Below are 27,785 nucleotides of genomic sequence, written 5' to 3' on the forward strand. Positions count from 1 at the left end.
CCATGGCAGCCATTGAATGAAGACCAGCTCATGACTATCTGGTCCACATCTCATGAGCTGGTGTCCCCTGGGACAGACACACTCCACGTATGGGCTTTGTTTGGACAGCAGGTGGTTTTGAAAATTACTAAATTCATTTCCAACAGTTGATATCAGGAGATTTCACCTAATAAATAAGATGTCTGTCTTCTGTTGGAAAATAGATCGGGCAGCTCCAGGCCTACTTTGCTCAAAGGCCACCATCACTGGGGCTCAGGGGTGCTGTTCTCTGGTCCGTCACATGACCCGCGGTCTCCATTGACTCATGCAGGGCACCTGCCTGGCCTGATCTGGCCCGACAAACCATGTCATAAATGAAGACACTGAGTCATAGGCATGTGTGTGCTCATGGAGGAGCTAGCTTCCAGTGTGGGTGGCGTGAATCCTTGATTAGCACTTTGACTCCTGTATCATTCTATCTGTCTCTCCATCCGTCCATCCATCCATCCGCCCATCCCTCCCTCCCTCCCTCCCTCCATCCATCCTTTCAGCTGTCATGTGGATACTTATTTTGTCTCACACTCTGACCCGCTCCCCAAGACATCAGAGGCTCCGAGAGGCACACAAAGAGATAATGCAAAGGAACAAAGGATGGGTTGAGGGAGGGGAGATGCCAGGCGTGTGCTCAGTAGGGGCTGGAAAGTACACGGCCTGAAGGTTCCAGCCTGGCACTGCCCACTGTGGCTCCACCCCCATGCAGAGGTCCCCGCACTGAAATCGTAATTATCCTTTCAGGCAAAAGGGGATTTTCTGCTAGTGAAGCTACCCCCCCCAGCCTGTAAGCTAAGTTTCAGGAAGTAAATTCATTGTTCGTAGATAACAATGTTCATGGCACGCAGCACACTCTTGAAATTTTTTTTTTTTTTTTTTGGACAAATCAGTGTCATAGTCCCTCCACCTTCAAGACTTACACCAAGTATCAGCATGTAAAAAATTGTGAGAAGTCCTTCGGGGTCAAGGATGAACCTTGCATGATCCGGTGATTCCCAAATTTATTCAACCAAGAGATTCTTTAGGGAAGAAACACCTGTTAAAGAATATTTTCAGAGCATAGTCTGGGAGGTAGTTTTGAAATCCTTTCCAGAGGCCTGGAGAGGAGAAAAGAGGGGTAGAGAGGTTGGCACAGGGAAGAGAAAGCAATGCTTAGCACACTGTCCCTTGCTTGTGCCAGGACTGTCTTGTGCTGATCTAATTCCCCGCAGACCCATTTTACAGATAAAAAGCTAGAAGCTTGCAAGATGTTAGGCTATTTTCCTGAGGTCACGAAGTGACCTAAAAAGTGGAAGGATTCAAACTCAGGTCTAACTCTAAAACACTGTTCTTTTCCTGTTTGGCTCAGAAAAATCCCATGCCAGTGAACATCAGAGTAACTTGGCTCTGTGACTTTGAGGGGGAGGGGAGAGGTGGACAGGCTGATGGGGAGTGTTCACAGTGACCCTGAGTTCCAGAAAGATGAGGCGCTTGCAACGAATACAGGATTTATTCCCCCCCCTGCTTTCAAATGCCTTGTCCTCCCTGCTCCCCTCCCATGGTGGGCTTCATGCATTACTCCAGTTAACTGTGTCTTCACACATAGCAAAGTGCTACTTAGTCTTCTGGCCTAGAGAGTTCCCTGAAGCAGGCCTGGAGGTACATGCAAGTCGGGCGTAGAAGCTAGAATGAGTGAGAGGGGTTCCTGGGCTGGGGGCCAGAAGATGAAAGAGCAGTTTGCAAAGACCGTTGCAAAGACAAGAAGGGCAAATATTTATTCAAATGAGAGGCTTACCGTTCCAAACTGCATTTGAATGTGTGACTGTGCAAGGTGGTTTCCATGTGCGATCCAGCCCGCTATGAACCAAAGAATATCCAGGTCTGTTCACCCCACACCGTGCACTGCCTCCTGGGCTAGGTGCTGGGTCAGACAGGTGAGCATCCTTCCTTCCTGTGCAGTTACTGCTAGAGGCCCTGAGCAAGAAGCCGGGACCACAGGTACACTGCCTTGACTGTAATCCAGGTTGTGCTTTTCATTTAGCTGTGTGACCCTCAGGCAAGTTGCTTAACCTATCTGTGTCTCCTCTGTAAAATGGGAATGATCGTAATAGTATTTACCAGTGGGTTTGTTGGGAGGATTAAATTAATTACATAAAGACTCTTAGAATGGGGCCTGACACCCGGGGAGCAGTCGGTAAATATTAGCTGTTGGAGTCATTACAGGACAGCGGTAATGAGTAAGAGGGGATCTGACTGAAGCAGGGCAGGGACCGAGGGCGAGTGGCTAGCCTGCTTGATTTCAAAGGGCAGCTGGCATGTAAATTCTTCTTGAGGGACAACTGGGAGGTCGAAGGGTTGGTGAGGTTAGGTCAAGCAGAGGAGTAGTCGGTGCAGAGATAAGGAGGTGAGAGCTATGAACTGGCTTGAATATTCTGGAAATCAGTGGGGTCTCTGTGAGGCTGGCAGGTTGAAAGACATTGATGGGGTGGGGAAGAAGCTGGTGCCGGGGGTGGGTTGAGGTAGAGCCCCGTCTTGGGGTAGTCCTGACCTCTAGGTTTTCATCTGTAAAATGGGAGTGATGACATACAGGCAGTGAGATACTCACTGGAAGGCACCTGGCCAACCAGCATTTCACAAATACCTGTGGATCCAAGACCAGAAAGAAGGAGCTGGGCTTGGGAGAGAAAGGGGGGTTGCAGGAGTGCAGGGGAGGGGCGAGGGGTGGTGGCATGGGAGCTTTTGGTTCTGTGGTTCTGGAGTGGTCTTCCGCTGCCCCCAAGACTCCCGAGCCCCCTTCTCATCCTTGCAGACCCCTGATGGAGGGTCCAGATGCTTGGAAAGTTGCTCTGAGGGTGATCCTTCTTCCTTGTGTCCGGAAACCTCTTTCCCTGGATAGCATCTGCAGTGTCATAACGATCCACACAGTTGCTTCTCTGTCTTCCTCCTCAAAGTGTGAGTTTCTGAAGGGCAGAGTTTCCATGTGACTTACTCGACATCCCCGGTCCTTAGCTGTGCTCCCACCCCACTGTAAGCGCTGTGGAAGGAGACGGAAAGGAAAAAGCAGATCTAGACACGGTCACCCCCCTCCTCCCCCCGCTTCTTGCCTCTCTTTTTCATCTCTCTGCACGCTGGAATATTGCAGCGCTCAACACACACACACACACACACACACACACACACACACACAGTGACTGAGATATTATATAACATGGGGGCTTTTGTGTCTGGCTTCTTTCGCTTCGCACACTATTTATGGTTGGTCCACGCTGCTGTATGTGTCAGTACTGCGTTCCTCTTTATGACTGAATAATATTCCACTGTAGAACACTTTCGCATTTGTTTACCCATTTATGCACTGATGGAAATTTCGTTCGTTTCCATCTTTCGATTATCGTGAGTAATTCTGCTATGAACGTTCGTGTTCAGATTCGTGCTTGAACACCTGTGTTCGATTTTGGGGGGAATGTACCCAGGAGTGGAATTGCTGGATCAGGTGGTAGTTCTGTGTTATCTCTGGAAGGAACTCCCAAGCTGTGTTCCCCAGTGACTGTCTCACTTTATATTTCCGCCAGCAAGGGACATGGGCTCCAATTTCCCCAGATTACTGCCAGTGCTTATTTTCAGTTATTTACTTATTTCTTTGTTTATTATGGGAGCTCATTGTGGATGTGATCTCATTGTGATTTTGATTTGCATTTCCCCAGTGATTGGTGACGTTGAGCCTTGCACATGTGCTTGTTGGCCATTTGTACGTCTTTGGGGGGACTTGATTTTACTTAAAGGGTGAAGGGAAGCCAATGGGGGTTTATAACGTAGGAATTGTATGAGTCTATTTCCATCTCAATAGACCTTCTGGCTTCTGGGTGGAGAATGGAGGAGGCAGGTGACCACCTGGGGGGTATTTTAGGAGTTTTGGGGAAAGATAAGGGGGGCTTGAGTGACAGTGGTTCCCAGCTCCGTTGCTTACTCTCTGACACTGGGTAGGTCACCCCTCCCCGGATCCTCAGTTACCCCTCTGTGGAATAGGGTAATAACAGCACATCCTCACAGGAGGGTGTTTAGGTTAAGTGGGGTCGTGGTTTCAGAGCGCCCACCTGGGCCTGGCGTGTGGCGGGAGCTCCAAGAAGCAGGGGCAGCCTCCCAGGCAGCAGCTGGCGGGTGTGACCCGGTCAGAGTCCCAGGGGAGACTTTGAGGGGCTCCATGTTGGCAGCTTCACCCACCTCATCTCTGCCCTCCCGCTGCTGGGCTGCGGGGAGAACAGGTAAAAGGGGAAGGGAGAGTGTGGCGGGGTGGAGAGGCAGACATATCCCAGACTACATTTTCTCCTCTTCCTCTCTGTCTGTCTCTCTCCCCAAATCTCTGCTCCTGGACAGGCTCCCCTGTCACCAACCCACAGCACCAGAGGAGGCCTCTGCATCCCGGGGTCTGAGCTGCACTGGGAATCAGGGACTGTGGGAGGCTGCATGGAGGAATAGAGGCTCAGACCCTGTGAGGCCTGGGCCCCAGCTGGTTGTGGTCCTTTGGGGGCAGGACTTAGAGAGTCCGGTTCTGGTGCCACCCCTTCACTGCCTGCCTGACCGCCTCTGTCATGCTCATCTTGTCTAATCAAGCATAATGTTTGTGTGAACTGTTTACTGTTTGTCCTTCTTCATTCTTGAATGTCAGATTAACACTTTGTGTGTGGTTAAGTATGTCAGGTTAAGTGGGAGATGGTCACCTTAGCGACTGCATTTCACAGTGCTCAGCCTTCACAGGTGTGCGTCCTCTTCTGTAATCTCCATTCCCCTCCGCCTCTTATACAGGTGAGGTAGTGATGGACCACCCCCATCGTCCTGGGACAGGCTTCCTGTACAGTCCCCTTATAGCACAGACTGTAGCGTACAATAATTATCCGTTGTCTCATCTCCTCCCTTTCTTGAACTCCTGACTTACGCATTCATGTCTACCGTTGCTGACACTAAGCCTTGAGTTAGTGTCAGTATTTGCATGATTGAATGAACCAGGGATCTCATCGTGACCACAAAGGGTGTCTGAGCAGGTGTGGCTGAGACATTTATAAAGGGAAGATTGTTTTTAAAAATTAAAAAGCATAAGCTCATGATTAATTCATGCCCCAAAAAACAGGTTGTCATTGTCATTTTATAAAGATTAATATCCAAGCCGGTGTGCAGGTTGCTGTTTCAAGTTTGTTCTGTCTCACACTTGCACGCAGCTACCCAAATCCTTGACACTGCCAGTTCTTGCCTTGTTTGTTTTTCCTTCAGGGTCTTACCTTCCAGCCTTACTCCCTGCGTGCCCGGTGTCCCCAGCACAACCCTGATTCCCATTTCCCAAGCTGCTTTTCACCCCCTCCTCGCTGGCCAGGGACTCAGAGCCCAGTCCATGCCGTGTACAACCATCGTGACGTTTATTAGCCGAGTGGTCTTAGGTAGCTACGGTCGGCTTCTGCAGCATCAGTTCCCCCCACAAAAACGTGGGCATTTTTATACTGATCTGTTAGGTTTGGGGTTGAAGATTAAATGATAGAAAATGATGAAGTATCTGGCATCAATCACAGTTGTTCCAAAAGTTTTGCTTCCTTCCCCCGCACGTCCGTGATCCTCTTTGCTTTAAATATGCCCCGTCTCAACCCTCCACTCCTAAATCCTGTACTTTCTTCAGGACTTGGCTGAATTTTAACTTTTAGTTCATCAGCAGGTATGTATGGAGTGCTGTCTCTGGGTCAAGCCCTTTGCTGCCCGCTGCGATACAGCAGCCCAGGAATGGAGGAGGGTTTGAGCCCCTGGAGGTGACATTTTGAGAGGCTGATCTAGAAATTAAGCACGTAAAGAATTCCATAGGGTAGTTGATTCTCCAAATATCCTCGAAGAGGGTGGTACTAGAAAGGAGCCGTGAGGAGGGAGAAATGAAGGCTTGTTGAGGAAATGACAGTTGTGCTGAGACCAGGCGGAAAACGGAGGACCGGTGCTGGGAAGTCTTCAGAGAGCGCCTTGGAGGCCACTGGGAGACCCAGGCCGAGGCTTCACGTAACCTGCAGGGCTACGTGAAGGAACAGTGAGGGGCCCGTGTGCGGGGCATCTTGAGGCCGTGTGGTTTTAACCAAGGAGGTGCAAGGCCATCGGAGGGTGACGTGGCTGAGGTTACCTCCCCCGTCACGACCGTCGTTCCTGTGCTGCTGAGAAGGGACCCCGCAGGGAGGGGCCCGACCGTCAGAGAGGCAGGGACACCAGCGTGGAGGCTGGTGTCCTCCAGCTGCGAGTCGAGGGAAGCAGTGGTGGAGGGAGGGGACCAGCGGCCAGCTTCAGCGTAGAATACATACATGTATCTTGGGGGGCAAATGGCAGGGCTTCTGAGGCCTTCCCTGAGGTTCCCTTCATACTCCCATACTTCCCCCCGCCCTGAGCTGCACACACACATGCACACACTTGTACACACGCGTGCGCCCCTTTATCTGGCAGAACACCCCGTCCCTCCTGCCGCACCCAGGAACAGGCCACCACAGCCCCGCTGCAGCGCGCGCCCCGTCCCAGTAGAGGCTTTGCCTGGGTCCCTCTTGAGACTCTGAACTGCTGGCTAGAGGCCGTGACTGTACCTTTTGCTCCCTGGATGGGTTCCCTGGGCTCCACGCTGGAGGCCCGGCGCTCGGTAGGTCCACGGGGCATCTGGTCGGTATGACTAACTACGTCAATGAAGCAGTGAGGGCCGGGTAGCCACTGGGCAAACCGGCCTCCTGGATGGGAGAGGAAGAAACAGTGTTAGCTGCAGACGGCTCTCGGCCGGGGGACAGGTGGGTGTATAGGCCCAGCCCGGTTGGTGCCAGGCGTCAAGCTGAACTCGACCACGTGAGGGTGACTGCTACTGATACAGACACTCACGCCGACAGCTGGCCCTTGGGCTGAGTGAGGCTGAGATCGTGTCCATATGGCTCATTTCTGTGTCCCTAGCTCCTAGTACAGTGCCTGGGGCATCCTGACCAGACAGGACACGTTGGTTGAACAACAGTGATTACAGACTTTCCAAAACAGGGGAGGACAGCGTGAGCCATAGAGCTTGGAAAGGTGTGACGGATAGAGGAGGTGGACCTCCAGGGGGCTGTGAAGAGATTGGGGGTGACAAAGGCAGAGCCGGGAGAATGGACACCAAGGAGAGTGGACATCCAGGCAAAGAGGACGGTCACGGTCTTCTTTGCTAAACGCAAGGAAGCAGCTCGATTGGAACAGCATTTCTAGAAAGTGTTGGAGGGGGTTTTGACAGAAGGAAGGAACAAACCAACAAACGTAGCTATTACCTTTCAAGAAGTTAAAAATCAGTATTTCAAAAAGAATCATACAGAGATTAGGTCACTGAGGTTGCCTTCCTTAACATTAATTACCTCTCACCGTCCCCTCCCCAAAAGTGTTATTTTCATGACCTTTCGCATTGAATTTTAAAGATTAAATGAAATAAACGGGGAGACCTTCAGTATCATGGGTTCCAGAAGTTTAACCTCTGTGCCTTCCATTACCTCTTTGCTCTGATAACACCCCTTTCTCATTTCTGTAAATGATTAATATGAATAAATGGGAAAATTAGAAAGTACTCAGGGTCCCATCAACCTAAACGTCAGCTAATATGAATGCTCGCTCTGGGTCCAGTTGCATTGATGTCTCATCATATCTACTCTTCTCCTTCGAGACACATGTGTTTTTTACAGCTGTTGAGGACTGAGGTCCAACCATATTAAGCCACTGGCCTTGAGGTTACAGAGAAATAGGCGTTGGATTTGGGATCCGGCGCAAAGCATGTCTGGCTTTAGCGACTCTGAGTGGAAAGTCCAAGTAACAGAATGGACTCTGGGTACCTCGGGCTCCTGGGTCCGAGCCGAAGGCATTGTTTATACTAGAGCTGGAGAAGACGTTTGGCCTCACTGTCACCTAGATCAGTAGATGACAGCACAGATAAGGACGTTTTCATGGTTGGGAAGAGTGGGGTCACTCTTGGTGGTCATGCAAATGAATGAACTTTGCCAGTCCTGTGACTCCCCCTGCCCCTTTGATGGTGGATGCATCCAGGCCAGACTAATGCCTCCATCCCCCTCTTCCCATCCTCTCCATCCATCAGATCTCCTCTTGGATTCCTCTCCATCGTCCCGGGATGCCTTCTTGCTGGACCATGCCTGCAGGGCAGTTTTCAAGGAAAGGTTAATTATGAAACGAACCCCCTCCTTTCATTTTAAGGGAGAATATTTCTAACTATGAGTGAAAGGCTTATTGTTTCTCTCAGTTACTGTTCACTGAGTGTCTGTTGTCACTTTAAAAATAATGTCAACGACAGCAGCAGGTACTCTGGGTGTTTTCTGAGTGCTGGATATTGCGATATGTACTTTATATACTTCACATGTAAATGCTTCGGTTTCTCACACTAACCCTGCTGGGAAGGTATCACGAGCCCTGTTCACAGATGGTAACACCGAGGATCAGACCAAACTAGGAACTAATAAAGGACAGGGTTTGTGGCTGTGAAAGTTTGGCCCCAGCCTTTGCTACCTCCTCTGCACCTAGCTGCCTCTCTGTGTACTCTGGGGACTCAGTTTTCTCTTCTGTATAATGGGTAGTTGGGCTTCCTAAGCCCCAAGGCCCCTGCAGCTGTGTGAGTCTGTGAGCCAACAGCTGAAGCCCCCACAGAAGCCTTACCTGGTGCGCTGCACCAACCCCTGCAGGTACCCCTGGCCCTGGAGGCAGAGGAGCTTGCAGCATCAGCTCTACGTAAAGTAGAGCCCAGGCAGGCTGCTTCCCCCCTTCCTCGTAGCTCCCAGGAGCCTCCAGAAAACATCATTTCACGTCGTTTTCAAGTCCCTCCCTCTCTACCTTGGCTGAAAGGGTAGCTGGGCGGAGGGTGGCCTTTCGTGTGTGAGAAGGTGGCCAGTGGGTGCTTCCAGATCTTGTGGGTGGTCCTCGTGGGAACACAGACGCAGACTGAGTCATAGCCGTGCTTGGGAAGCTAATGACAGACGCCAGCAAAACCGGGTCCCAGAGCTCCACGGCTGGGGCACAAACAGATAGCGCCTCTGAAATGCCAGCCTCGACTCGTTGGGTGGGAGCCTCGCGGCTTCCTTTCACCTCCTCTCCTGTTTACACTGCGGCTTCTGGAAGGATAAATAGAGTGTCCACTGCAGTGGAGCCGCCACTGGGTACTGTATCCCTCTTGGATGCTGGGTCCTCTCTGGAATCTTCTCCAACAAGATGGGTTGTGCTGCCTTGCTTTTCCTGCCCCGAGGACAGAAGGGACTCAAGCTTGCCTTAAAGCTAAGAGCCATGGAATCATTTCACCCTTAAAGTCCTAAATAGGGGCCTGGTGCCAAGTGCTCAGGGAGGCTCTATATTTGATCGGAAAGAAGAGTAATCAACTCATTCATTCATCTGCTTATCCATTTATATGTGAACTTCTCTTGTATTTGTGTGTTATTCCATTCCTCCTCTCATTTGTCCCACAGCTGTTATTGCGTGCTCTTCACTACCATGTTTTTTGCTAAACGCGGTGGCTGCCCTTCCTTTAAGCAGCTGGCGGTGTAACCTGAAAGATGGATGTGCTTCCAGAACATAGGCTGGTCAGGGCTGTTGTGGCATGTATGCGACATTCTGGGGGCTTGTGTTGGGAAGGTGGTGGCATGGCCGTTCAGGAGCGACTTCCTGGGGGAGCTGTGTTGGACATTTAAGCGTGGGGAGCTGGTCAGGTAAGGAGGACATCGGTGAGCCACCTGGTGGAGATAACGGATCACACAAAGGTAAGACGCATTCAGAGGCGGTGGAGCGCTTTGATGAGGCGGCCTGCAGAGATTCTGGTGGGCGTGGGTGACAGAGAGAAGACAGATTGGCGGGGCAGGAAGGTCCCAGAGTTTGAAGGGCCTGGTGTTTCTGCTAAGAGTTTGGGCTGCGCTGAGGTTAAACATGCATCACTGTCAGGCTGCTCCTATAGCAGAGGTGGGTCTGTCTGTGTTAAGCCTGACAGAGCATCACACTCTAAGGACCCGGATACCTGAGGTCCTTCCTGGCTTTTCTCTCAAATGGCTCTGTGACCCCGAGACAGCGCCAAAGCCACTGAGACTTTCTGTTTCCTCGGCCCCAGTATGAGGGGCTGAACCAAGTGATCCCCGAGTTTCCCGTGAGGTCTAGACTTCTGAGCTGCTGCTGAACCTCAGTCACACCCACTTCCTCCCCCATGACCATGCAGGGATCAGGGAGGCCACCCCCTGCTCCTTTTCCCCCTTGGGGCACCTTCCCTGAGCAGATGAGATCACGGATGTGACAGCTTTGACCACCAGGAATGTAAGACCACTGGACTGGAAATCGGGAGACAGGGGTTCTGAACGCGCCCCGCTGCAGGAGTGGCCGGCGCTCTTCCCACTCCGGGCCTCCCGCCGCTCAGCTGCACGATGAGGGGCCACGGCGGGGCTTGCCGGGTCTCTGCACTTTGACGTACGAGGTCGTAATACCTGGGTAAAGCTGATGGTTTCAACGTGTTCAACGAAGAAACCGCCGATGCAAAACCAGCTGACATCTTTGTCCGACACAGCTTGAGTTGGGTGGATGGCCGTCCTGCAAACAAAATGCTCTTGAAACCTCGTAATGCATGTACAGCCTTAGCAGTCACAGGTAGGGAGCACTGAGGACTCTACTCCAGGCTCGCTCCCAAAGCAGGAATCCCCTCTTCAGCTTCTGGGGAGAACTCTGCATCTGAAGGTGCTCTTTCTGGCACAGGGAATCAGTGCCATTCAAGGCGGGACTGTCCATTATCTCCGGCTTGAGTTCTCTGTCATTGCATTGAAGCCTCTCCCACCTCAGTGTATGGAAGATGCTGTTACCACCTCCCCAGCTTCTGTCTTCCTCAGGACCCAGAGAGTCGGGAGCTTGACCCTGAACCCAGGAACCTTGGCCATGTCCTGAACACCCCCAAGCCCTGGGTCCTGAGAGCTGGCCCTGGACACCACCCAGGTCTTCCCCTGGTGCCTCAGTGTGCTGTCTGCCCAGCTCAGCCCAGCTTCTTCTGGCCCACCCCCCTTCCAGGGTGAACTTCTTTGGGTGTTTACGCTTGTCTTTGCTATGTGTAACCTCCTATGATTATTATTAGCTATTCTAATGTTAACATTATCCACTGCTTATTGAGCACCCAGAATGTTACTGGAACAATATCCATTAGTGTCAATCTGAAAAAAAAATCACTGCAAAATAGAAGCTACTTTTAGCTGGGAGGGAAAACCTGGTTTAACGTGACCCAGCTAGTCCCTAAAATGGTCAGCACGTGACCCACGTTTGGCAGGGTCAGAGCTGCTGCCCCTTGCATGATTCTTGCTGTCTCCCCGAGAGCTCAAGTCACCACATGCCTTTTATGTGTGCACGTGTGTGTGTGTGTGTGTGCGCGCGCACACACACTTAGGTGCCCGTTTGTGTACGTGCATTTCAGGAGGTGGGAGGAGAGATGAATTGCCACCCACTCTGGTCACATGCTTAACTTCTGGGTGAGTGTCACCAGCACTGGCAGGGAGGGGAGGCTCTGTGCTGGGAGCTGCCGGCAGCAGTGGTGCTTCCTTGCCTTTGGTGCTTTGAGGCTCTACCTGAGTTTACACGTCTGTTGCCCTTTTATGAGGTTGTGAAACCTTACGTGACTTCATGCCTGCGTTCTCAGGTGCTGCTTGAGAGGGGCCCAGCACCCCAAGGGAAGGAAGGACTCAGTGCTGCGTGGGACGCTTCATTGTCTTCAGACGTGAAGAATAATAAACGCATACAGCACATTATGATTTCTACACTGAAGGAAAGAAAATACCTTTGAACGTCAGGGGGCCAAGTGGCCGGGGCTGAGTTTGCTGTGATGAGTGAGAGTCTGGCCTTCGCTCTGCCCCTGCCAGCTGGGAGACCCTGGGGAAGCCCATAGCCTGCCAGGGGTCCAGTAACTCCTACGGGGAAAGGCGTTATTTCTTTCCTTCCATGGCCAGCAAACTGTTTTTAGGCTTTCTTCCTTGTCTTAATGGTTGGTGCTTATTAAACGTATATCGTCTGCCGGCTCCAAAGCAATTTCCAGTTGGGGAAACTGAGGCACAGCGAGCCTAAGGTCTTGCTTGTGGTCCTATACTATACTCTGAGGGGCTGAGGTCTCCATCTCTCAGACTGGCCAGCCTCCTGCAGGCTGCCCTGCTGGGTCATGGCCTTCACCACGGGGCGTTCTTGCCTTCTCTGTTCACCTTTGTGTCATGGTGCCTATCCTTGTGGACCACAGCTGTGACCTGGCTCTCTCCTTTCTGGTCTGTGTCCTCTGACGGCCCAGTTGTCTCTGTATCCCTGGTGCTTTGAGCAGGTCTGCGTGCTTGATCCTCTTCCTGGTGTGTTGAAGGAACGAACACCTCCAGGAGATTCTCCGCGTTTGATCCTAAGCAATCCTGCCTTGAAAGGGGGGTGTTGGCCCACATTCCAGATGTGAACACTGAGGCTCAGAGATGCTGTGTGGCTGGTCCTACGTCCCATTCAGAGGTGAGGCCCAGAGATGGGATCTAATGCAGATGGGGTGTTCTTACAGCATGGCAGAAGCTTTCCTTGTAGGTGACACTCCCTTTCCAATGAAGAGATGCTAGGTTTCATTCCTAATGAGATTGTTTTCTTTGAACACGGAGCTGACTCTCTTCGCAGTGACCAGGCAGAAAACTGGAGTTATCTACCTCTTTAGAATGGCTGTCTGAAGAAAAATGCCCCGGAGGGGAGGGTATCCGTGAATGCCGTTACGCGTGTTCAGAGGACCATTTCTGCTGCTTCTCTCAGAGCCGAGGAAGCAGCTCCGTCTGGTAGGGTGTTCCAGGTCCCTGTGGCTCCCCCAGGAACTCTCTGGGTTGTGCTCTGGCATCCTTTCTCTGTCCTCACTTCCTGCCCTGCAGTATCAGGCGGCCCTTTCCTGAAGCTTCCCCACTTGCCATGTTGTAATTCTAAGACTTGTAATCTTTTGAGCACAGTAACTTTGCATGCCCTTTTCATAAAGTCAATGCTGATGTCTATTAAGATCAACACGCCGTTTTTCATTTAATCTTTCAAAGGCCACACACTTTGAAGATTGATGTCTTAAAAGAAAGATTACATTTTAAAGGAAGACGTGTTTGTAAAGGGATTTGTTTCCAAGCTGTATCTAATGAGGTATCGGCGCGGTGGTATTTCTCCAAAATAGCCTTAATATTTCTAACAAATTTCCTCAGAGGCTACTGTGAATGTTCCGAAACATTTTTGAAAATGTAAGTAACTAATGAAACATTTGAGAAACATTGCAGTAAAAAGTACAAACCATGTTTCTACCTTAGTTGACACGGAGGCCAGGCCTCCAGGGACCCCAGAGCCTCTAACATAAAGGAGAGAGGGATAGTGCTTCGGGGCTGGATGGCATGAGGGGCCTTTTGAATTTCTGCCAACAGTGTTGAAGGCAGAAATAAAAATCCTAACTGCTTCCGCTGATGAGGGGTTGACGATTTGCCGGGAAATGACTGAAGCTCTTTACGTACATGGTCATCTTCAGGCCTCAGAGCCGCTTTAATGCCTGACATTCCGCCTGCGGTGCCCGTGGAGAGATGGGGCCTTGGGAGATCCTGTGGTGTAAGAACTAAAGGGGGTGGATTCAAGCTCAGCTCTGACATGGAGCGGGGAGGAAAGCTTTGTGCCCGGAGGTGGGAATGGTCCAGGCTGAGGCTGGGAAGACCCGCTCCAGGTGAGGAGAAACTACTCACTTTTCTGAGCAGAGGGAGGTTGGCATGGGTGACCTTGAACCCAGGCACGACCTCAGGAAATGCTTGTTTGACGTTGAGCACATCAGGATCACACCACATGGAACAGAAGCATTGAAGCCACTAGAACATGGGGGGCTCTTCTGTGGTAAGCCGTAAGTGCAGAGATGCCTGGGGTGTGTGTGGGGTTGTGTGTTTTGTGGGCGGGGTGTGTTGTGTATGTGCCGTGGGCATCTTGTGTGTTTGATGGGTACTGTGTGGGTATGTCATGTGTTGTGTGTGTGTGTGTGTGTGTGTGTGTCTGGGTCTGTACCGGGTGTGTGAGTGTGATATGTATGTGTGTCGGGCGTGTTGAGTGTGAGCCGTGTGTCGTTCAGTGCGTATGTCATGTGTGTATTGTCTGTATGCTCTAACACGTGATCTCTACTGACCGTGAAAACAACTTTACGGGGCGGGTACTCTTATTATTCCCAGCTGGACAGGAGGAAACAGAGGGACAGAGAGATGAACAAAGCGACGGGCCCGAAGGCACGCAGCTCGCGAGGAGCCGAGTCCACTCGGGTCTGCCTAAGTCCCCGCCTCCCGTGTCTGCACCGGCGCCTATCCTTGGTGCCGTTCTGCCATGAGTGTTTGTGTCAGAATTCCCTGGAGGACTTGTGAAAGCACAGATTCCTGAGTCTCACTCCTGCAGTTTCTGATTTCGTCGGTCCTGGTGGGACCCAAGAATTTGCTCTCATAACCAAGTGAAGCTGGTGCTGCCGGCCTGGGGACCACACCTGTAAATCAGCCCTGTCGCTGTGCGCTCTGTAGTCCTCAGAAAGATCAAGGAGAGCGTTGGGACCAAAGCCAGTGATTCTTTGAAAACTTTTAATTTTATATTGGCGTATAGCCGATTAACAATGTTGTGATAGTTTCAGGTGCACAGCAGAGCGACTCAGCCATACATATACATGTATCCATTCTCCCCCAGACTCCCCTGCCATCCAGGCTGCCACGTAACATTGAGCAGAGTTCCCTGTGCTATGAAACCCGTGGTTCTGGATTCCTGCAGATTCCTGCACCTCCTGCAAAGTGGACCTAGTACACAGTTACCAGCAAAATCAATGTGGAGTTTTAGAACTGACATTTTAAATGTGAGCTCATCGTCCTCATTGAATTGGTGTTTGGCTATAATGAATCACATGGTATTCAAAAGGAAAAGGCAGCTTCCCCACCAAGAAGCTGTGTTTGTGTCTCCACGTTCCAGGATTGCATCCTATTAGTCCCTGAACAGTAGGAGGGTAGGGTGCATCTTCCCAGGAGGAAATATTCTGTACGGTATTCTCTATGTATTACATATTTTTTTCTTCTGAACATTAATTCCACCCTCAACCCCCCCACCAAAAAAAAAAAAAACCACTGTCTCAGCCCTTCTGCAAGTAAGGACTGGCACCAGAAAACCAAAGCGATGGGCTCCCGGGTCAGCGTCCTTGCCTCATGTGGCATGATGCTCCCCTGTGTGAATCAGAGTCAATACTGCCTGCCTCAGAGAGGTTTGAGGGGCGTGTGAAGTGATGAATGGAAATCCCCGAACAGTGCTTCGCCTGTGGGCGTAGGGATGTCCTGTTCCTGCGCTCCCTTTGATCCTCCATAAGCTCCCCCCAGGAGCTGAGATCATGGGGGGTTCAAGCATTACCGGGACAGACAACCGCAAGCAAGGGTGTCAGATGTCTTTGCCAGCTCTGCAGTGTTTTAAGGATTGAGACTGAGTGGGGTGGTGAGAAAGAGGGGAGATGCAGTGGTTGCTGTTGAACGTGAAAACGAAATGAAGCCCAGAGTGGCTCTGTTTGCTGGCCCCTCCACTGGCCTTTTACTAGAAATGCCTTGAAATTGAAATTGAGTGGCGGGTTCTGACCTTGACTGGCTCCGATGCATTCGGCAGGACCGGGGAGCGCCTCGACGGGTCACGCATCAGGGAAACAGGTTTTCGGTACTTTTTCTGAGTCTGGCTTTTCCAGGCTCATCGGCTTGAGATTCCATCCTGCAGAATTTCTGGTGGTTGGGCCCTAGGATCTGCTGCACTTTAATGTGGTGTGTAACGTGGTGTGCGGGGTCCTGCGTCTTTAGAAATGTTGCCCCGGATGGCACCCTTGCCAGGGCTGAGATGCAGCTAAGGCCTCGTTAATCCCTTGTGCTCTTCTTGTTCTTGGGAGCTGGCCGAGCATGGCCCCATTAGCTGCAGTGAAGTTGTGCTCTGAACCCCAGCGATGGTGGTCTGGTCCTCAAGGCGTCTTGGGGGCAGAAAGAAGAGGGGCTTTGAAAGGAGACTTAGGTACCAATCACTGCTTGCCAGCTAGGAGAGACCACATTTCCTCTTACTCCCCCCGCCCCCCTCTTATTCTCTCCCCGCGCCAAGATCATGCCAGCTGCTACCTATTTAGAACCTTCTAGTTCCCCCAGAACCTGCTCAATTGCAAGGAATTGCGAGTAATTATCTCCTTTCCTCCTCCTAGGTAGCTTGTACTGTCCCATTACACGTGGTAGTAAACTGAGGCTGCTTACCCAAAGCACACACCGCTAGAATATTCTGGAGTCACAAAGGGGCTCCAGGTTAGAGGCTTTCTGATCCTTTTCCTTGTCTGCCCTGGGGGGCAAGAACTTTTATCACAACATTCTTCTTGGACAGAATCAGACGACTCACATAAAACATGCAGCACCGGGCTTCCCTGGTGGCGCAGTGGTTGGGAGTCCGCCTGCCGATGCAGGGGACACGGGTTCGTGCCCCGGTCCGGGAAGATCCCACATGCCGCGGAGCGGCTGGTCCCGTGAACCATGAGCCGCTGGGCCTGCGCATCCGGAGCCTGTGCTCCGCAACGGGAGAGGCCACAATAGTGAGAGGCCCACGTACCGCAAAAAAAATGCAGCACCAGGAATACACTAAATGCTCAGTAAAAGTCAGTTGCTTTTCCTTCTCCAAATCTCTGATATCTAGGTGATTTCATATCCTCAGAAAATCCATCCTGCCTTGAGTCTCCCTGTCAATTTGTTTCTCATCCTAGACTGGGAATATTTTAATTTTGTACCCTTTCATCTTTCCTATCCAACCTTCTTATTATTGGCCCAGGGTGTCCTGGCTTGGCAAATCAACAACCTGTCACGCTGGGTTCAGCATCTGCTTGGCCATAGCGCCCACTGCCTCTGCTTCCCCTGCTCGGTAGAAAACACATTCGTCCTTGCACTCCAGGCACCTTACATCTTTAGAGACTACGTTTATACTAACAATGATAGAACCATCTTCATTCATTATTATTAATCATTATTAATTGTCTCTTACATTTATGAACTTTTTGCTACATGTTGGGAACTGTGCAAAGTGCTCTATGTGGCAGATTTATTTAATCTCCCCATTGTCTATCAGAGTTAGATGCCATTAGCAGTCCTCCTGTTACAGATGAGGAAACTGAGGATGGGATAGGTTCCGTTGACTTGCTCAAGGTCACACAAGTAGAGAGTGGAGGAGTGGGGATTCTTGCTCTGTTGGCCATGAAGCATGTGCTCGTAGCTGGGATGCTCATGCCTCCAGGTGCTGACAGGTAAGGAAGGGCAGGGAACTAGCCCAGCTTTAGAATTAGTGTATCTGGGTCTGAGTCCCAGTTCTTGGAGGTGTGAGCTGTGTGACATCCTGTAAGTTACTTCATCTCTCTGTGTCTGTCCTATAATAGGAACCCCTGGGTGATGGTGTCCAATGGACACGTCATGGTCCCGTTGGCCAGATACCCTTGTCCCTCTACGTCAGTGCTGTTTGAGTTCCAGTTGTAGAAGCCCAGGCTCTCTGTGTTTGGCTGATGTGATCTCAAGCTGTTCATTTCCCTCTTGTTTTTTAGGTAATGAACCGAAAAGATCATGTCTGAGGTACAAGGAACGGTGGAGTTTTCTGTAGAGCTACATACATTTTATAATGTGGATCTCTTTCAGAGAGGGTGAGTATGCTTTCGCTATTTGTATTTATTTACACATTTGTTTTGTTTTTTCTCTGGCAGATCTTGGTGGTGAGGACGGGTCATAGGAAATTTGGGGTTCATGAGGAAAGAATTTGTATTATTTTTCCTGCCAAGTGGAAAATCCAAACTTTTAGTGCATTTGAAAATCAGCCATAACTTGACAAAGACCAGAAAATGCTAATTTCTCTCATCCTCCTGCACGTCTTCCTACTTGCTCTTTCCATGAAATCTGTCAGTCAGTGTTAAAGGAAAGTGAATTTATTGGAAATGAAGCTTGCCTGGGTAGCTCTGATAAAAAAGGTGTCTGTAGGATCAATATTTCTAGGGGCCATCTCCCCAAACCACGTATCATAAAACCTGTACCCAGATCTCTCAAAAACTGAGAATTTACAATGTCTTATTTATTTATTTATTTATTTATTTATTTTTGCGGTACGCCGGCCTCTCACTGCTGTGGCCTCTCCCATTGTGGAGCACAGGCTCCGGACGCGCAGGCTCAGTGGCCATGGCTCACGGGCCCAGCCGCTCCGCGGCATGTGGGATCCCCCCGGACCGGGGCACGAACCCGTGTCCCCTGCATCGGCAGGCGGACCCTCAACCACTGCGCCACCAGGGAAGCCCCACATTAAAAAAAATGTCTTTTTTAAATACACAATTAAAATATAGCTGCTCCTACTTTTTCAGGATGTACTCTGAATTTGGCATTTTACGTGCATGATCTCACTAAGTCCCACACTGAGATGGAATCACCAGTTCATCCGAGCCCAACACTAAGTAGTTTGAGATATGTGAACTTACATATGGATTTGTAACCATAATTATTAATAATGTACCTCTTCTGCACTGTATATTGACCATCAGATATTGACTAAAGCTCGTATGAAATCGTCATTGTTAACAAGACATTTCAAAATGGCACACCCAGAACACAAAGAGAGCCCTGTGCAGGCGGAAGGGGAGGTTGAAAGTGAATATGGAAATCATGAATTATTCGATAAGCCTGCGGTGCTCTTCTCTTCTTTCCAGGTCTATGTGGTTTGGGGAAGCATCTCGTTTAGCTGCATTCACTGCTAAAGTCTAATGTTGAATTAGTCTGAATTAAAACCAGACTATTGAATCACTGTTCTGTGTGTGTGTGTGTGTATATACATATATATATATATGTATTTAACATGCATAATATATTATATATAATTTTAATTATTGTATATTACTGTATATGTAACCAGGGTATATATATAATATATTATATATGTTATGTATATAATTTTATTACTGTGTATGTATATATTACAAAAGTTATGTGTTCCATCAATACATAAAATAACTATTTTTAAAACATGAATTATCACATTTCTCATCTTTTAAAATACCTTTTCTTGTGTTTATAATGCGTACTATATACAAGTAGAAGTGTACGTGTACATGATTTATAAATAAATATACATATATTGGGCTTGCACGCCCAAAAATGTTTTTACTGGTAAACATGCAAATCAACCGTTGGAGACCACTGGTCCCTCTAGCAGAGCAAGGGGAACTCTCACAACTTTCTTCTAGCTCTTGCTACTATTTCATGGTGTCAAGGAGTGAGGAACTCTAGGCACACACGTCGATGTGGATGAGGGCATAACTGTATGATCAGACTTGCTTGAGGGTGGGTTTCATTTCAGCTACCTCCACGAACAGGCTAGGGCATCTTTTGGATGAAGGCGATTAGACCTCTCCGGGGTGCTAGGATCTCTAAGGTCCCATCTGCAATAAGACCTTGACGTGAATGGTCCCCAGCCCCCTGGATTCTACCTACAGGGAGCTGTGGACAGGCTGGGCATGATGCCAGCCAGGATTCTGCATCTGCCAGGGGAATATCTGACGGCCGTGGTCCCTGATGCTCAAGGGCCAAGGAATTTTCCACTCTGAATCCTACAGGAGCCACGAGGATGGTGAAATGTAATTGCTTTCCTAGCAAGCACTCCGTGGGGATGTGATAGCTGCAGTCCAGACCCAGTAGGCAAGGTGGGGGCCTGGGTGAAAGAAAGTGGATGATCTCCTGATGTCATAAAAGAGAAGGAAGGTGGGATTTGGGGAAGCTGGCCCTTTTTGGGGGGTGTGAGGATATATGATTAAATGTGTGCTCCCTACTGTCCTTGGGATGGTAGAAATCAGAGCTGGGGCTTGCAAAGGGAGGAGAGCGCCCTTCTTTGGGTTGCGTTTGGCTGTGGTCATCCAAGTTCCACCTGGCTTCTCCAGTTGACGAGTAGTGCCTATGGGCCTGTGTTACAAACGTGCTAGCTCATTTACCCCATCTGCCCAGATAGACACCCCTTCGTGATTCGTTGTGAGATGTTGTGTTGGAACCGCATGGATACAGAACTGAGAATATTGAGCGAGGATCTGCCCTGATCAGGGAGTTACTTGCTTACAGCACATTTATATTTGTCAATAGTTTTTCTAGTCCCAGAATGCATACTGCATTTTGGTGATGTTTGCTTTGAACAGTCAACTTGCATTTATGCAAGGTCTGTGTTGACTGAGGTGAATTCTCAAAGGAAAAGCATATCTGAAACCAGTCAAAAGCATCATGAATTGCCACCCCTGTACTTGGCAGTGAGACTCATCCTGATAAAAAGCCAGGGGCAGGGAGGCACTTGGGAGCCTGGCTTTGGGGTCAGACCTGACTTTGAAGCTAAACTCTGCCACTTATAAGCTCTGAGAGCATGTCCCTTTAAAACCAGTTATCACTCTAAAATGGTGATGGCAAAGTCTATCTCGTGGGGTAATCTGAATGGTTATGGCACTAGTTGCATTAATTAATATATGCAGAGCAGCTAGCGTGGAACCTGGTATCTAGTAGATGCTATCTAAATTGTCACTTCTACTAGTAAATCCTGGCTTCCAATCCGTCCTTAACACTATTAGCAGAGTTATTACCCCAAAGGGTTGTTGAGACCATCTTGTTTTCTCACTCCTCAGCCCAGTGCTCAGAGACTGAACGGTTTGAACTTAAACTTCTTCTATCTTTACTGTCTGTACTCAGACCATTCTTGACCCTCCCCCCCAATATCTGCCTTGAAAATTCTACCCTCTGCAAGTTCCCGCTCCAATATCACCTCCTCTCCAAGCCACTTCTGTATATTGATTGATGTCCACCTACTGTAGTCAGCCCAGTTTTTATGAATCTCTCTTCTCCCTGTTTCTAAAGCGCACCTCACGTGTTTTATTCTGTCATCCACTCACACACGCATGACCGCAAACACTAGTAAGCATACGTTATTGGCTTAGGCTCCATAAGGATGAAGATGCAAGATATTCTGCCTTCAAAGTGTTTACCAGCTAATGAGGGAGATGGATACATACATAGAAAATGACCTTGGGGTGTGATACGGTCTATAACAAAGACAGATTCGGGTGCTGTGCTGTGAAACAGAAGCAGGAAGCCAGTCTGTGGGCAGCGTCAGAGAAGATGTCTTGGAGATAAGCTATCATTTGAAAGCTGGGGGGGCGTTGGCCGAGCAGAGGACCTGGAAGGGCGGGACAGGAAGGGCTCAGCGGTGTCAGGAAGCAGAGGCAACCTGAAAGACCAAAGTGCAATGAAGAGTAGGAATGGAGAAGTGGGTGGGGTAAGAGGGTTACAGCCTATCTTTTACTGGACGTGTGATTATAGAGATATTCATGTCAGCTGCCACACACTTTCTTAGATTGCCGTGGGCGGAGGGCTGGGCTGAAAAAGGGAATGATAGTGATGTCCTGTGTGGCTTTAACTTCTTCTCAGCTGGATCCAAGCTCCTTCAGGCTAAGGACTCCCTCTTACGTGACTTCATATGGCCAGTGCCCAGCATAGAGCCCGGTGCACCCTGACAGATCAAGAGCAGCTTAGGTGTGGGGTCACGTGGCTCTTCATTAAATGATAGTCATAAAGATAAAACAGTCCCTTCTTTCATGATATGGTTCTGACGTCTCCTCTTCCCCAATAGGAGACTGGATCTTAACACATGCCTTTGCACATGCCTTCTGCTCAGGAACCTGTAGAGATGCCACCCTAGCCTTCTAGCATGGGTTCTGGGAGCCAGAAAGCAAAAGGGAAGCTATTATTTCATTTACAATAATTTTCTCATAAGGAGATGCTTAAGTGAACAATTAATTATAAAACCCATTGCCTGGATACGTGTAAGTCATTAATATATTAATAATTCATACCTGCTTATGAGAGCATGAACCTTCATTTCTAACAGTGTTAGCTGAAAGGGAGCTAACATTTGTCCTTGAAAATGAATTCAGATTTCATTTTCAGTCTTAATTCAAACAAGGCTCTGAATCAAAGCGATTTTCTTCCTGAGTGAAGGTTTTCATTGTTTGCTGTTCAGATTCACCTCCTTCTTTCCTCCACCCCTTCTCTACAAGGTCATTTGGAAGATTTTCCCTACTCAGAGGTTTTAGATGCTTTTACATATAAATTCTGTCCTGCCCACAGAGTAGTTGCACAAAAAAGAGCTATAATCAGTATGATCAGATCTTACGTGGAAGGTCCAATGCTCGTAGAAATGTTAGGATTGAAATCTCCCCAGAACAAACTCACCTGCCTTGTCTCTACCGGAGTGAACACGGTTGGCTCCCAAGTTAAGTGATTCCCGAAAGAAAATCCCATCTTGTGTTTATGCCCTGACATCCCCACTGTGGCCTGATGCCCAGCGACAGCTAAGCTCCCTGGGAAATTAGCTAACCAGCCCTGATGTGCCTTAATAGACTCAGAAATACGATTACCTTTGCTTGCCAGAGAGCAATTCATTGATTTGTCTGGTTCTGTCAGAAACAATCCTTTCCTTTACTTCTCTTATTAGAATATGTTGGGATCCTTTTCATTCATTCCTACCCTTTTGGAAGGGAGTGGGGATTATACATGGTATGATTTGGGATTTTTATCACTTACGGCCAAGGGCTCCATCTAGCACAAGGAGGGTAGATAGGCTCGATGATCTTTAAGAGTCTTTCTGTGAAATTCCATGATGATTATTTTCATAAAAATTTGATCTCCCTTTCCCCATAAAATGGCATTTTATCTCCCCGCGATAAGTTTTTTATTTTAAATATCTGTTTAAGTAATACTGAGGATAAACAAGAATATAATTACTATAAATGGGGCTTGTTTAGTAAAACTGCTAGTTAAGAACCAGCGATATACTGACAGTAATAAAGGGATTTCTGTCCCTCAGATATTTGTCTCAATGTCGTTCTTTGAAGCAATTTAACGCTCACCATCTTTAGAAGTCTCCATTCAAATATCTTTACTTTGCTAGGTTTTACTCCTTGGCTACATATTCAGGCATATAGGCCTCTCTGGGAAACATCAGTACTCAAGGTGTGGGGTGGGGTGTGTGTGTGTGTGTGTGTGTGTGTGTGTGTGTGTGTGTGTGTGTGTGTGTGTATCATCAGACCTCAGACATACGGAACGCTTCGCGAATTTGCGCGTCATCCTTGTGCAGGGGCCCTGCTGTCTTCTCTGTATAGTTCCAGTTTTAGTATGTGTGCGGCTGAAGCAAGCACTAAAACAACATTTTAAATAATTATTCCTGTGGAGGGTGAACAGACGTCAGTTGCCCAAGGGCTTATGTAGATGGACCTCCTGGATTATTTTTCTAGCAAATCCACATTCCTGTTAACAATTACCCTGTCCCATTTTTTTTTTCCTGTTTTTTTCCCTTTGAATCTGTGACTTCATAAGCCTGCTGCTTTAAGCCTTTTATCCTCTTAACCCCTGGCTGAGGACATGCTCAGCAGATCTGTAAAGAAAAGCTCCTTCCAGGGGGCTGAGAGCTGGCCTGCAGAGATTAAAATGTCTCTGGTGAGCTCAGAACCACCCACAGGGCCTAATAACCTCGGGGAGGAATAAAGGCGGAACAGAAAGCCAATGAATAGTGTGGTCCTTTCTAGTTTTGTGCTCACAGGTCCTCGCTCAGGCCTCTCAAGGAGAACGACAGGGCACGTGGTCATGGACGTGGTGTAGAGGGCAGAGCAGAGACCCAGATCTGGTCTAAGACACAGAGACCTTGGATCTATCTGCACGTCTTCTGCAACTAGCCGGGTACCCGTGGGCGAGTTACTTTCTCGGTTTCCTTACTTGTTTTGCAGGATCTCTTTTGGAAGTCATGAGGTGATATTTGTAAAGCATCTAGTTAGAGAGCCAGGCCTGGCAGTGCTGCCAAAGTGGGCTAAGCCCTCTCTGGCCTTTCTATCCCATTGATTACAATGAAAACTCTGCACCAGACGGTCGTCAGCTGGTCAGTGCCAGGGCTGGAGCAGACCACTGGCCTGGTCAGACTCTGGACTGGGTGATCCTTTTTATATTTTAAGCAGTTATTTAAATTCGTCACTACTAATCTCCCAGGAAGAGGTCTGACCTTGCCAGTCGGAAACCTAATGGACTCCATGCGGATTTGTACTGGCCTCAATGGGGGAAATTCTGCTTTCTCTTCTTTATCTCATTTTTGGAATCTATAAAGTGAAAATGCCACAGTTCTTTTCTTCTGCCTTTATTGAGATGTAATTGACGTATAATATTGTGTAAGTTTAAGGTGTATGTGTGATGATTTCATGTATGTATATATCGTGAAAGGATTACAATACGGTTAGTTCAGACATCCCTCAGCTCAGATAGTTACCATTGTGTGTGTGTGTGTGTGTGTGTGTGTTTGTGTGAGATCATTTAAGATCTACTCTCTTACTAGCTTTCCAATACACAGTACATATCTAAAGAAATAATAGCTTTAGGGAAACTCGTGAGATACTATAGTCAATAGAGTTATACTGAACTATAGGATGTTTCTTTTCTAGAAGGGTCTTTGAGTGGATCTCGGGTCAGAGTAGAAGATATAAGAGAGTGAAGTCCTTAACTGCTCTGGTTTCATTCCCAGCTGTTGTCAAATGTCGCTCAAAAGCAATTTTAAATGCATTTCATCGTTTTCTCATTTTAAACTTTCAATAGCCGTCATACAGAGTGAAGTCAGAAAGAGAAAAACAAATATCGTATATTAATGCATATATGTGGAATCTGAGAACATTGATATAGTCGATCTTATTTACAAAGCAGAAATAGAGACACAGACGTAGAGAACAAACGTATGAACTGGGAGATTGGGATTGACATATATACACTATTGATGCTAGGTATAAAATAGGTAACTAATGAAAACCTACAGTATAGCACAGGGAACTCTACTTAGTGCTCTGTGGTGACCTAAATGGGAAGGAAATCCACAAAAGAGGGAATATATGTATATGTATAGCTGATTCACTTTGCTGTACAGTAGAAACTAACACAGCATTGTAAAGCAACTATACGCCAATAAAAATTAAAAAAATAAACTTTCAATAGCACACACATATAGTTTTGCCTAGTGAAAGAATTATGGTGACATTTTCATCCTTGTACTTTTCCTTATTTTTCACAATATACATATCACTTTTGTAATCAGAACCCTCCCTCTCTCTCTCTCTCTATATATATATATATATAATCATCCAACAGAGTGAGGGAGGAAATGATCGTCACCCTAACAGTCCTCGTTTAATCTCAAATCTCTGTTCCATCTCGTCTTAGACTTCCGCAGAAAGCATTTTACAAAGCTCAGAGGAATTAAACACTGATTAAGAATCTTCAGGGCATCAGGCAGGGAATCTCCACCTTTTGAGTAGAGGAGCATTTGTGAACAGTGGGAATCTAAAAGTCTCCCACATCACTGATGTCTGGGTCTCCATGGCCTCACAGATCCCAGGAATTGGCACTCAGGTCACTGCAGTTACTGTTTGGGAAAAGAAAAGACATGCCTGGAAGGTTGGTTCTTTCCTGCTCCTCCTAAAAGTAGGCAGAACTTTGCTTTCATCGGCATGCTGTGCTCCCAGAAAGGGTGAAATTCTATGCTCTCTCTGAAAAAATCTCTTTAGTGTCATTGCATGAAACTTTTATGTTTCAACCCACTAGAATCAACCAGAATTTATTTGGAGTAGAAAATTATAAAATTCTCTATTATTACAAATAGCTTCACGTAACCCCACAATTCTACAAGGGATGTAGTATTATCCCTAAATCATAGAGGAAGCAGAGCCTGACATGGGTTCCAAGTCTGGCTCAGTTTTGCACATTGTGCAGGTGGCCAGGCGGAGGGTTTCTTGCGGGGATGCCTGCACCCCAGAGTCCTTGCATTTGCTTTCTACTTCACGAGGCATGTCTTGTTTGGCTTGGGCAGACGAGGGTGTTCAGATGTTACGATGACTGCCCCTACCTCCAACTTCTTTAAACGCTTGCACTTCTGCAAACAGCACAACTACAGAGCACGACTTTCCCTTCTGCTCAGACTTCCTTTCCTGGCCGCCTGGCATCTATCTGGATGTTTTCCTTGAATAATCAGGGGATGATGTACTGGGAATTGAATCCTTCCAGCCAAAGACTGACAGACCCCAGAGGCATTTGCTTAACCAAATCTATTCACACTTCTTTGACAAAAGATCCTTCCAAATAGAATCCTCGGAGAAGATCTCTTGCCCGCCCCCCTTTTTCTACCCATTAACGCTTTCTCTACCGTCATCTTTCTCAAGAAGGAGTATGTAGCGTCCCTCCCACGCAGCTCTTGCACAAATTGCCCCTTGTAAAACAGACCCAAGGTCGCCTCTTGTTCTTTTACTTATTTCCTCATTAATTTACCCATTCTGGAGACTTTGAGCGCTTGCTCCTGTTGGCTCTGTCCTAGGAATTCTGGGCAGAACATTGAGAAAGAGCCGTGAACTCAAGTTGTTTCCAACGTGCTATGGGAGAAAGAGATGTGAGTTAATAAAGTGAGGTCAGAAATGGAACAAAAAAGCACGGACAAGGTCCTAAGGTGCTGAGGGAGGACAGGGATACCATCTCCTCTCTCGGGAGGCATCACGACAGGTTACGCAGAAGATGGGGGTTCTACTGGTCAGGCGAAGGCTGGAGGGGAATCTCAGTCAGTGAGAACAGCATGTGCAAAGGCCTGGGGATGATAAAGGTCATGGCATCCCTGGGAAATGCCACACTGCTGAAGAGGGCTCCCTAGAGGTGGTGTTTTTGATGGAGTGGGAGAGGCGGAATTGCACTCTGTCGATCAAGGAGGGTGAAGAAACCATGTAAGTAAGGGAATTTCTTGATGATTTGTGTTGTAAAAATGATGCTTTGGAAGCAAAGAGGATGGCAGGTGGGGTGGGGAAAAATAATGACAGTGGTGAGGACAGCTCAGACGGAGAATAGTTGAAAAATCTTGAAGCAGTGGAATGGGAAGAATTGGTGCTTTAATGTCATGTTACGGGGGAGAGAAGTCATAGTGATAGTCAGTTGCGCCCTTGGGTGAATTGGTACATAAAGTCGAGGAGGGGTAGGACCAGGCAGCCAGAGGTGACGTGAGTCTAGAGGTCCGGAGGCAGTGGGGTATCTGAGTCCAGAGACCAGGTAGGAATCAGGGCTGGGATTTGTCTGCTCATGGGCATAACTGAGCCCGCGTGAAATCATTCAGTAACTTGTGACACTTTGTGAGCTCAGACTGTGTGCCAGGACCTTTACTCTGTCAACTCACTTGATGCTATTGATAGCTCTATGAGCTAGGTATCATTACGTTCATTTTACAGATGGGTAAACGGAAGCTCCAGGACGCCTGGCTATCCCAGGGCAGAGTCAAGGTTTGAATTCATGGCTCTTTGCCTCCAAAGCCAGTATTATCAACACTGTTTTTTTATTCTGTTGGCGAGACCAGGCTCCAAGAGAAAAATCACGATTTAAGCACAATTGGGTGGAAATGCAGACTAAGGTGTTTGAACTTTCTCCTCTAAGGATGTTACAGGAGGGGTGAGTATGAAATGTTTGAAGAAGGGGAGGATCAGATTTGGGTTAGAACACCCTTTGGCTTAAGCGTGGAGAACGCAGGCACTGTCTGACAGGTAGTTGGCACTCACACATTTGAATTCCTAGTCGTTGGTTGAGGTTACTTATCTGAACCGGGCCCTGATGAAGGAGACGTTTACTGAGCAGTGTGACAAAGACGTTTCTCATCACACTCCAAAT

The 27,785-nt window shown here is 48.3% G+C and overlaps 1 protein-coding gene across 1 annotated transcript in view; it reads left to right on the forward strand.

Moving 5' to 3' along the window:
* Positions 1-17,621: 17,621 nt before the first annotated feature.
* Positions 17,622-27,785, forward strand: part of FAM135B (family with sequence similarity 135 member B) — a gene marked incomplete at both ends in the record, with an annotated part of 161,746 nt that continues 151,582 nt past the window's right edge. The window contains one exon of the mRNA XM_082675123.1: positions 17,622-17,698. Coding sequence (XP_082531249.1) covers positions 17,622-17,698 — 77 coding nt within the window. The remainder of the gene's footprint in view (positions 17,699-27,785) is intronic.

Source organism: Grampus griseus (assembly GCF_964374135.1).
Source record: "Grampus griseus genome assembly, chromosome: 17".
Taxonomy (NCBI): domain Eukaryota; kingdom Metazoa; phylum Chordata; class Mammalia; order Artiodactyla; family Delphinidae; genus Grampus; species Grampus griseus.